Consider the following 11,796-nt stretch of genomic DNA (forward strand, 5'->3'; position numbering starts at 1 on the left):
ATCGATCGAGTGGAGTACTGGAGTGGAGTCCGACCAAGATTAGAGTACTACGTAGTTTTATTTGTGTCGAGACAAAAATTGGCTTGCGTCCAAAAACCTAATAGCATCGCTGCTAACAAGCAGAAATCACAGAGCCGACGATCGAGTCGATCCAAACGAAAGATGTGAGCCGGATGCCAATCCAAATAAAGCAGCACTACTGATGTACACTGTACTGCAGCCGGCGATGGGTATGGATGGGCGACCTGCGCTCTGAAATCGTGACCTTGTCCGCGCGCGTCTCGGAAGTTATCCGCGCGCATGTGCTTGTCTTTTGGCGCCGTCGATGGAACACGGCGGATACTACATGCACGCAATCCCACCGCTCCACCCCGAACACGACACTGGTAACGAACATGCATGATGGCAGGGACTTGCCGTGCAGGCGATAAGGCGGTGGCGGCGCGCATCAACACCGATGCTGTTTTGACGCCGGAAGCAAGCAGAGTGCCGACTCCGGCTGCTTCAACTTTTTAATTTGACGCTGGGCTGACCGGAGCTCGGTGAAGCAACAACAAGCAACCCTCTTTTAATTTCCAAATGAATGAGCACAACACAACAGCTGTTCTTACTGCGGTCACTTTCAGCTCAAGCAATGCACATCACAGCAGCTAGTAGCTGCTAGCTAGTGCGTGGCAAGACGGTATGAGCAAGTCGCCAAACATCCGTCTGTCTCCGGTGCTACTTCTAGCATTGAGAGTTTGAGGTGACAACAAGGGTAATCGAAAAGAAAAAAACAACAAGAAAGCAATCATAGCGGTGTTCTAAAATGAGCTTTTCCGAAACTAGGCAAGTGAACCAGCTACATGGCGCATCGCGCATGCACATCCTGCTTCCGAGCTCCAAATCGGCGCCTGGGAACGAACACACAGTAACCGCCCACGAGCCCACACGACGATATCGTTGTCACACCTCACATGGGGGCTAGCTCCAAAGATAAGATCCGGCCGGCGGCCCTTCCCTCCCAATCCCATTAACTAATGGCAGGGGCGCTGCACGCACCGCAGCACTGACCGATTGGGTCACTGCATCACGCACCGATCGATCCGATCCGACAGAGCCCTCGCACATGGAACCATCACTTGTTTTATGGGGCAGGCAGATGCGCGGTGCGCCACGCAGCGTGAGTGACTACTAGCAGCAATTAAAGATGCGGCGGTGACCCGTGTCGTTGATCGATCTGGACCTGCGTATTATGCATGTAGACGACGCGATGGCATGATGATTAGTTCGTCGCCGTAGAGTCTCTCTCGCTCGCCGCGCGCGCGGCCAGCCGGCATGACCTTTCGGACGCGAAAGGGAGATAATTGTGGAGGGAAATAGAAGATATCCCCGGGATTGCCAATGATGGTGAGGTCGATGCGTGATATACGTACTGACATGTCGAGCCAGCTAGTGCTAGCGATCGAAGCGCATGCGAGCCTGTGGGTGAAAAATAGAGATGGCACGTCCAGGAGCATGAGGCCGAGACCCCGGCGGCCTCGACGCACAGATCCGCCGATCTCGCGTGTCCGTGTCCTGGGCCCCGTCACTGCATGCCGCTCCTGCTGGCTTATCTCGCTGTTGAGTGCAAGCGAGCTCGGATCCTTGGTTAGTTCGTACAGTTTCTCAAGCGACAAGCAAGGGGCGCATGAATTACGGCGCACGTACACATGGCGCCATGTGCCCAACCCCAAGACCGGCCAGGCCGTCGTGGTTGACGGTATCTTGGCCGATGTTCCAGATCGACGAGGCTCCTGTCGTGCGTTGGCGGTCGTGGTGGTTGTGTCATGAGCATGTGATGCCAAGCCAAATAATCCTTCCTTCGTTTCCTTGCGATGCCGCGACCGGCGTCAAGGATCGTCCGCTAATGGAACAGTAGTCGTAAGGTACGTGCAACGAGCTGTGTGCGCAGTGGTGTCGTACAGGCGGTCTCGACGGATCATGTGCTCATGGCCATGAAGATGACGATGACGAGCATTAACCCATTAAAGTTTAAACCAACCACAGGCAGCCAGATTACCAGTCCACGGCCGCGCTCTCTCGGCCGAGCAAGCGCGCTCGTGTCTGAACTAGGCAATTAGCTAGCGAGTGGCCACGCGCCCACGCGGCCGCGGCGAGCGAGAGGGCGCGGACCCACCGGCCATGTGACCACACGCAGGGGCTGTCCCCGCGCGAGGGCAGGACAGCCACTTCACCCTCGAACTGGGAAGGCGCCCCCGGGCCGGCGCGTCCGTCCGTTCCGCCCCGACGCGGGCGGGACACGTCACGGCAGTGGCATTCCAGATATTCGGCGCTAGCCTCGGGGGCGTTTTGCCGCGGGGTACCTCTATAAGTAGCGCCCGCGCTCCGTCCTCTGCTCGTCGTCCCGTGTCCTTCGACTCGCAGCCGCAAAGCAGGGGAGAGGGAGTCCTTGTGAACAGAAGAGAAGCACCCCGGCAGCAGGAGGAAGGAGGAGAGGCATGATGCGCCGCGTCGCGCTGTTGCTGCTCGTCTGCGCGGCGGCGCGCGCCGCCGCCGTCGTCACCGACGGTAAGAGCTCCGAGCTAATCATGCTGTAGTACGTATCATTATATATCTCGTTCTGTTATGCTGTTGCTCAGTTCTCAGTAGATGCTGGTACAGCACAGATAGGACTGAGTGAGTTGTCCTGTCCTTAACATTAACAAAGGGGCCTCTGTTCAGACTTCAGAGCTTCCAAGCCCAGTTCCCGGCCGGAATAGTTCTCAAAGCTAACCAACATACGATTCCCGCGTGTCCATATGCTGAGCTGTCGTTGATCGTAAACACCACGAAAAACATAATATGCGGTCATATGGATTCTAGTATCACTGTGTCCACAAAAGTATACTACTACATAATATCAGTATATGGATACTGGTCATAATTCTACGGTCCCATGCCACTACTATTTCACTAGCTATGAGAAATCGTGCATGCATAGTTCCAATGTTTCAGCTGTTCGCTCGTGCCACAAAGATGTTTCTGATATTTGTACCTTAACCAAACCTTTCTTCGTTCCATGTGCACATACGCACAAATGATTGGCTAATAACACACTTATGCGTACTCCTGTTCCTGTATACTGTCAATGTATTAAATGCTAACCCATGTAGCGCCATGGGACTGGCCACCACATAGTACGTAGCAGAGCACCAACGACCAATCTGATCAGGATGCCGTACGCGTTGGACCGATGGCCGGTCGACCGGGTTCAGTGGTCACTTGCTCCAAAATCACCTGGAGCTGGAGGCACGTCGGCTTTCCTCACCGTTCACGTGGTTAATGCCCCGGGTTAGCACAGATCACGGCAAAATGATTCCCAGCCGGGTCGCTGTCACGGGCTGATCATGCACGCGCTCGTGGCTCGATTAGTAGATGAACATGCATCGTGCGATGCGAGTATACTGGTGCCCCCACACGGCCACGCACACCTCACATGGCGCTCGCTAGCTGTGCTCCCGCTAAATTAATTTGATTGTCTAATCCATCGCATGTTGGTCTGGTCGAGTCGACATACCACGGGATTCTGTCCACCCTGGCACTTAATCAAAAGTGTTCCATCTCGCCCAAAGCATCATTTTCATCAGTTTTAAAAGAGACCAATCATGCTATCGTATCATTGCATATTCTCTATTTACTACTTAGTTCATGTATAATACTGGTGTTTATACTTGTGTTATTCTAGCCGGTGTTGATATGAAAAAAAAAAAGAGGAATAAGAAATGGAGTAGTAAGCAGGATTTCGGGTGTGTTCGATTTGGTCTCGTTCGGTTGCATCGGAACCCATGCGTCCGTGTGCAGATCTCTTCTGCATGTGGTGGATGGGGCAGCCGTGAATGCGTCCGCTGAGCCCCCCACCGACTGACCGACACAGCCGCAGAACCGACAGACTTTTGGTCACAGGCGCATACAGCAGCCACAGTAGCTGGGCGGGGCTAGCATGCTAACGTGCACCCTGTCAGCTCGAAAAAAGGACTGCCGCTTACAGTTACCACACCATTATGAACATGAGGGGCGGGCGGGCAGCTGAGCTCCTGACCGTGACTGGTCTCCGCGAGTAGCAGCTCCTAGTTTCAGCTTCGTTCTGCAATCACCCGGGCCTGTTCGTTTCAGCTTATAAGCCGGCTGAAAAGCTAAAACAGCTAATTTGATGTGAGAGGAAAACACTGTTCGGTGGCTGATAAGCCAGCTGAATAAGCTGAAGCGAACAGGCCGCAGACTGCAGTGGCCAGTTGATTTGCACATGATCCCTCAGTCACATACTTTGATCGCATCAGAAAGCCATCCAGCTCAAGTTCTGCATATGAATGAATTTAATTAACTTAATTTGCTCCATCAGTCGCCAGCCTGATCGATCACTGACGATGATGATGCAGGGCTTCTTCCGAACGGCAACTTCGAGGAGGGCCCGCCCAAGTCGGCGCTGGTGAACGGCACGGTGGTGCGCGGCGCGAACGCCATCCCGCTCTGGGAGACGTCGGGCTTCGTGGAGTACATCGAGTCCGGGCACAAGCAGGGCGACATGCTCCTGGTTGTGCCCCAGGGCGCCCACGCCGTGCGCCTGGGCAACGAGGCCTCCATCCGCCAGCGCCTCGCCGTCACCCGGGGCGCCTACTACGCCATCACCTTCAGCGCGGCGCGCACCTGCGCGCAGGCCGAGCGCCTCAACGTCTCGGTGAGCCCCGAGTGGGGCGTGCTCCCGATGCAGACCATCTACGGCAGCAACGGCTGGGACTCCTACGCCTGGGCGTTCAAGGCCAAGTTCGACACCGTCACGCTCGTCATCCACAACCCCGGCGTCGAGGAGGACCCGGCCTGCGGCCCGCTCATCGACGGCGTCGCCATCCGCGCCCTGTACCCGCCCACGCTCGTCCGCGGGAACATGCTCAAGAACGGCGGGTTCGAGGAGGGGCCCTACTTCCTTCCCAACGCGTCGTGGGGCGTGCTCGTGCCGCCCAACATCGAGGACGACCACTCGCCGCTCCCGGCGTGGATGATCGTGTCGTCCAAGGCCGTCAAGTACGTGGACGCCGCGCACTTCAAGGTGCCCCAGGGCGCGCGCGCCGTGGAGCTGGTGGGCGGGAGGGAGAGCGCGCTGGTGCAGGAGGTGCGCACCGTGCCTGGGTGGAGCTACCGCCTCTCCTTCGCCGTCGGGGACGCCGGCGACGGCTGCACCGGGTCCATGGTCGCCGAGGCCTTCGCGGCGCGCGCCACCGTGAAGGTGCCGTACGAGTCCAAGGGGACGGGAGGGTACAAGCGCGCCGTGCTGGACTTCACCGCTATCGCCAACCGCACCCGCGTCGTGTTCCAGAGCACGTTCTACCACATGAAGGCCGACGGCACGCTCTGCGGGCCACTTGTCGACGATGCCTCGCTCGTCGGGCTGCGCAAGAAGCCCGCCGCCGGCCGCCGCCTGCTGCTGTAAGGCCTTTGTTGATTTGCACGCGCCTCGGTCGCGCGCGGTGATGTAATATGGTGGGCGTGTGGTGGGTCTAGTACTGGTAGGCGTTTTGGTTTGGTGTGCGCTTGGTATATGAGATGTGTGCCGTGCCGTGCGCGCCCTGTGGTTGCGGTTGCAGTGGCGCGTGCATGGAGTTTTTCTTGTGAAGAAGAAGGGAGGCGGTGGCCTGGCTCGAGGGTTTATAAGACTTTTGAGTAACTTTAACGACACGGGATTAATGGCAAATGTTACTAGTATTTTTGTTCCAAACTCTGATAGATCGACAGATCGAGAACCATCACCTTGGCCGTCAAGAGGATTGAAACGGGGCTTGGGAGACTGAGACCAAGATGCAATTGCATGATTGCATCTGTTACTACTCGCAGACGACCGACGACGACGATGACGTGTACCTCAAACGGATCTCGTTGCGCTGTTTCAGAGCTCAGAGTTTCACATGAACCCCAATATGAACGTGCACAACGGTAAATGGGCATCCAAAACAGTTTTGGGCTTTTGGCTAGGCTTTAGAGAGAGGAGAGACGAAGAAAAGAAACCTTCGGTGGAACCCAAGCACGATCCACCACATAGGCTCAAGGATTTCTTCATTCCTGGGCCGGCGACGGGCTGGAATTGATAAGGCTCTCCGAGCCCATGCGCACGTTGCAATTGCGTGCGTGCGACGTCCACACCAACAGGAAATATTTCAATCCATCTCCACTTAGCGTGGAAATAAAGCAAGACAATGAATCTTGTGGCATCCCCAACCCAAACTCGGAGAAGGGTTTACCGCCGCGCATAAAACCCTCCAACCGATCCCTTCTGCTCTTCCACCTCGCCACCTCCCGGACCCGGAATTCAGAACCGACCTCAGCCCATCTCCGGCTCCCACGCAAGGAAGCCGCCGCCAATGGTGATCGCCGCTGCCGTCCTTTTGTCGTGATAAGTTCCAATCCCCTTCCTCACATTCTCCATCGTTGTCTTTGTTTTCGATTTCAGGCGCTCCCAAATCAGCAGACAGTCGACTACCCCAGCTTCAAGCTCGTCATCGTCGGCGACGGGGGCACCGGTGAGTCGCGCGATTTGTTTCTGATAAGAAGTATCTATTTTGTGGCTTGTTGAGATTGCCTCCTGATTAGTGCGACCATGATAATTTTGATTTGAAACCCTAAACCACGATTGCGGGACGGAGGGACGAGTTGCGACTATTGTTTAGTTTTGATCCGAATTCACGAAGACGTGTTTATTTTGGTTTAGATGCTAATAATGTCGTAGGACTATTGTTTTTTGCTTAACTGAAAGCACTGTACATTTGGTGCAACATCATTAAATTTAAAAGATTAGGGGAGGGATCCTTGGGGTTCTTCAATAAATTAAAAATGTTAGTCGATCAATGGGGTTCACCAATACGGTAATACACTTTTTGTACAGATTTGTGGACATCAGAATTTAGGCCTATTCCCCCCCTCCCTATTCCATTCTGAAAGCAGTCATCTTTGCGTCTTGTAGGCAAGACCACCTTCGTGAAGAGGCATCTGACTGGCGAGTTTGAGAAGAAGTATGAACGTGAGTATCTATATATAATCTTTTCTAGCGAACTATACATGTTGTTATGTACTCCTATCTTCTGTAACTAATTTCATTTATCGTGCCTGCTGCAGCCACCATTGGTGTTGAGGTCCATCCCTTGGATTTCCACACCAACTGCGGGAAGATCCGCTTCTACTGCTGGGACACTGCAGGGCAGGAGAAGTTTGGTGGGCTCAGGGATGGATACTAGTAAGTATTGTGGAGAAACAATGTTGACTCCAATTTTAAATGGTTGTTGTTAGTTTATCTTGATATTACTTAGTATTGTATGAACTATGAGGTAATCTGAATCAGTGAGAGAGAGAGAAAATTTTTATAAGGGGTGCTAAAGAGCAAAATCAAAACAATAAATGGTGCATTGTAATGTTTTATAGCTTCTTTGCACATAAAAGATTTAAGTATATGGCACATCATTACAAGTGTGAAATCTGGATGACCTGCAATTGTTGACATGTTGTCAATGCTTCCAAATTTCATATTCGAATCATGGCATTGTATTGACACTTTTAGTACATTAGAATTCTTTGTGGTAGAAATAACCATGTTTATTTAGTATACAAGACAAGCGCTAATATTTTGACCTCTTTTTCTTTAGTTCGATTCGACTTTGTGCTTTTAGGGTCTTTTGTGTTCTCAGATACCATGCTGAGTTTTGTTAAAAACCTCTCGGATTTTCGCGTACCACGTTGCTCGACCACATCGACCTGTGAACTTTGCGACTGTTTTTAATGATATATGGTTGTTTTAATTGGGGGTTAGTTTGGAATTTATTGTTTGTTTGAAGTTTTGACCTATAACATATCGGGCATGGGACAAGAGCACTTGCACTTGTGGTCTGCCATATGCATCTCTCTTATTTTTTTTGAACGAAAGGGCACGAGAGTGTGCATATTTCATTGATAAAGTAGGGTTACAGCCGGCTAACCAGACAGAAAGGAAAAATGAAGGAAGACAGTAAGGAAAAAAAAGCACACATAGTGTTATCCAAAGGTTGGTTGAGGATTTGATTTTCGCCATTAGCGATGCCGTTGGAGAACCCTGGTAGCGGAAGATTCTAGAATTTTGCTTGTTCCATATTTCCCACATAATGAGTAGGGCGAGGCTTCTGGTCGCTTTACGCGGGATCCCTGTGATATTGGTCTACCATTCTATGGCCGTTATGCTGTGTTTCCATTGACCAGGTTGCAGGCTTTCTTGTGACAGCCATTGGGCCACGAACTTCCAAATTCGCTTTGTGTATCTGCATTCGGCTAGGAGGTGATGCACAGTCTCCATCATGCATCTCTCTTATTATGGGGTTGAACATGATTGCTTTATTGATATATCGCTCTTAAGTTCTTATAAATCTAATATTTACCATACATATTTTGTGTTTGAATGCCATGTGGTTACTTGTTAGCTGCAATCTGACTTGTGTGTTGTGCTTGAGCATGTTACAGTATCATGTTGCATAAGATAACTTGGAAATTCATTTATATGTTGTAATAATTTTAATTTTATTCTTTTCAGCATCCACGGGCAGTGTGGTATCATTATGTTTGATGTAACTTCACGGCTGACTTACAAGAACGTTCCAACTTGGCACCGTGATTTATGCAGGTATATAGAGAACCCAACTTAACAAATGGTTTCAGACACCTAACCAAATGTGAACATACTAAAAATTCTTGATACAGGGTCTGTGAAAACATCCCTATTGTGCTTTGTGGGAACAAGGTCGATGTGAAGAATAGGCAGGTCAAAGCAAAGCAGGTGACTTTCCACAGGAAGAAGAGCCTGCAGTACTACGAGGTCTCAGCTAAGAGCAACTACAACTTCGAGAAGCCTTTCTTGTACCTTGCCAAGAAGCTTGCCGGGTGAGTTTCAATTAGTAACCTTCTTGTTCTTCAGCAATCTATTTATTCGACGTGGGTAAACCAACCTATTTTTTGTTGTGTCAGTGATGCCAATCTCCACTTTGTTGAAAGCCCTGCTCTCCGTCCTCCAGATGTCACAATTGACATGGTCGCCCAGCAGCAGTAAGTGTCTTAACCATGGAAACCATAATTTCTCGCCACCTTGCTGCCCAATTTTTTTTACTGCTTGGTTTTGCAGGCATGAAGCCGACCTGGTAATTGCTGCAGCTCAACCACTGCCAGATGACGACGACGACCTGATCGAGTAGACGTCGCTTTACATCGTTGCCCGAGTAGTCATGTTCTGTGCCCTAAGCAAACATATGTACTTCAGGATGAAGTTTTTTTTGCAGCGACCAAGGTGTTTTGGTGGATGTTTTCACTATTATTACTCATTAGATTCTAGTAGATTTGAAGAACTGGTCACATTTAGCCATGGAAATGGTTTGATTGTCGAATAAAGCGTTTTTTTCCCTCTGATTTTAAAGTTATCCACCCCCCTGACATGTCCATTAATCTGGTTTGCCAAGTTGGTTTGGTTGACGCATCAAAAGTCTTGCATGTCTTTTTTGAAACGAGAAAAGTCTTGCACGTCACTCAGTAGGGCCCAAGTATGAATAAGCACGGGTGCTCATATTTGCAGCTAACTATTCTTTCAGATGAAACCTTCTCACCCGGGTGAGTATTACTTAGAATGTGTGCTCTTCTTTACGTCTAATTTTACGTTCAGCGGTAGGCAATGTACTGTGGTGCACAAGATGTTTCGGTCTAACCTCTTGAAGAGCAATGTGCTGCGGCACACAAAAATGGACACCCAGAATTCATGCGCGCTGTACGTCTTCAGATATTGAAACATCACATTTACAGCAAAGAGAGTGAGTTGGCTTCGGAAATTTTAGTTTTGCCCAAAACCAAAGAAGCCCAGTCACTTCTCCAGTGAACACACCGTCTAAATTTCCTTATTTTTTCTTTGAACGGCTGAAGGAAGTGTTTCAACTTCAGCTTCAAAAAACGTCGGTAGTTAAAGGGGAAGATTGAATAATTTGTACCAGAAAAACGGAAGGTAGCAGTATCTGGGCAATATGGGGAAGGTAAATTAAATAGAACACTGTTTCACCTGTCAGCACATGCTGACACCAAACCTCTGATGTTCATCTGTCGCAGTATTTATGTAAACTCTTCTAGGAGAACACCATCTATGTTCTTGTTTCTCAACTGTAACATAAATACTTGATGAACGTCTCATATTTGAAGCGTGAAAGAAAGCTTCGTCAGCAACTCAGCAAAATAGATAAGAGGACATTGAGTTCCTATAGAAGGCAATCAGATTATTTGCAGATTATTCGGTGATCTTCCTGGATAATTATACATGGTAAACAGAAAAGAAAATGGAGCCCCACTTCTGCACAGCATATGCAACACATTTTGCCTGTTATTTATCCCATACCTAGTAAAGGCCATGGAGATGGAGTGAACACATTTCTACGCCATGGAGTAGGTGACAGTAATCACGGAAGCCAGAACTTGAAGCTCGTTAGATCATTTGTCTAAATTTTGCTTTATTCTAAGGATTTCTCACTAATTCTCTCTGATAAGGCGATTTTGCAATCGATTACTAACTCAGAGGAAATTATGACCATACAGAGTGAGGTCTCTATTGCCCTATTCATGCTTGTCTTGAGCTAGACAGCTAGGCAGGGGCAGTTCCAGGATTTGGAGAGTGTGTATTCAAAATTTCAAAGGGTAAAACTAGTCTTTTTTGCATGTATAATTGATTATAGCATCACATAGTCCCATTTTGTGCATTTTCGCTTTGGGCTGAATGCTTGAATAGCCTATCATTTTCGTTTTTCTGAATACATGTACATAGTATATACTATATACATAATGTTTTAGCCATGAATTGAACTGGACCCGGCCCTGCAACTAGGGGCAAACTCCTTCTAAATAAAATGAAAGGTAAAACTCTCTCCCAGTAGCCTTGATTCACATTATCTTCAGACTGTATCAGCTCACGTAAACCGTCGCTTCGTTGGCTGCAATGGCCATCTACAATTCAAATAAACCTCTCTAATCATCAACGAACATAGGACTGAAAGCCTCAAAAGTGTTCTTTTCAAAGACTAACCTGTTTTGGAATGACTTGTCACATTTCCGGAGGAAACCTCGTACATCCAGCTTTGCTAGAAATGTAGCATCTGTGGGTCTTTGTACAACTGCCTACTTTTGTACATAGCAAGAATTAACATAGTAAAAAAGAAATATTGCGATTATTATAGTTAGTAAAAACTAACCTCGAGTGTCACTGCATTCTGTGTGTCCTTTGCAGCCTCTAATGTTTCTAGAAACATCACAGTAAACTGATAAAAGAACAAAATGCACAGGCATCAGTAACAGAGTGTGATCAAGTGTGATAAGGGCCTCCCACCATCATTTGCAAACTAATGCAGGACACCAGCACCACGAAACTAATGTTTCTTCCCACTTAACTAACATTTTGGACTTCTCATTTTTATGCGATTATAGAACAGTCATATGAATACATCAAGGTGTAAGAAAAGGGTATAGTATCTTATATGAACTCGTCCTCATTAAAGATATCTAGTTTCTCATAATTCAATTTTTGTGAACAGACACACAGACAGTGAGTGATTCACAAAAAGAATATACAATACCTGTGCTACAGAGGAAAGATTAACCCCATCAAGTTCAGAGATGACATCACCGGTCTCAATCCCTCCGCAATTTTCTGGCGATATTTCACAAACCTACAGAGTGAATATGATTAGGCACGGCAATAAAATAAGACAGACTAAGAATAGAGAAATCTTATATGCTCATCTTCCAAAT

At 48.8% G+C, this 11,796-nt stretch overlaps 2 protein-coding genes across 2 annotated transcripts; both read left to right on the plus strand.

Moving 5' to 3' along the window:
- Positions 1-2,386: 2,386 nt before the first annotated feature.
- LOC101755969 lies at positions 2,387-5,731 on the plus strand. The gene is made up of 2 exons (XM_004969083.4): positions 2,387-2,550; positions 4,398-5,731. Exons 1-2 carry the CDS (start codon positions 2,481-2,483, stop codon positions 5,444-5,446), a joined length of 1,119 nt encoding a protein of 372 aa, XP_004969140.1. The 5' UTR covers positions 2,387-2,480; the 3' UTR covers positions 5,447-5,731.
- A 122-nt stretch (positions 5,732-5,853) lies between these two features.
- LOC101756369 (GTP-binding nuclear protein Ran-1) lies at positions 5,854-9,426 on the plus strand. Its single transcript, XM_004969084.2, has 8 exons — positions 5,854-6,374; positions 6,461-6,530; positions 6,971-7,027; positions 7,123-7,240; positions 8,561-8,650; positions 8,728-8,907; positions 8,992-9,069; positions 9,146-9,426. Exons 1-8 carry the CDS (start codon positions 6,372-6,374, stop codon positions 9,213-9,215), a joined length of 666 nt encoding a protein of 221 aa, XP_004969141.1. The 5' UTR covers positions 5,854-6,371; the 3' UTR covers positions 9,216-9,426.
- The last annotated feature ends 2,370 nt before the right edge of the window (positions 9,427-11,796 follow it).

The sequence above is a fragment of the Setaria italica genome, chromosome V, assembly GCF_000263155.2.
Source record: "Setaria italica strain Yugu1 chromosome V, Setaria_italica_v2.0, whole genome shotgun sequence".
In the NCBI taxonomy this organism is placed as follows: Eukaryota; Viridiplantae; Streptophyta; class Magnoliopsida; order Poales; family Poaceae; genus Setaria; species Setaria italica.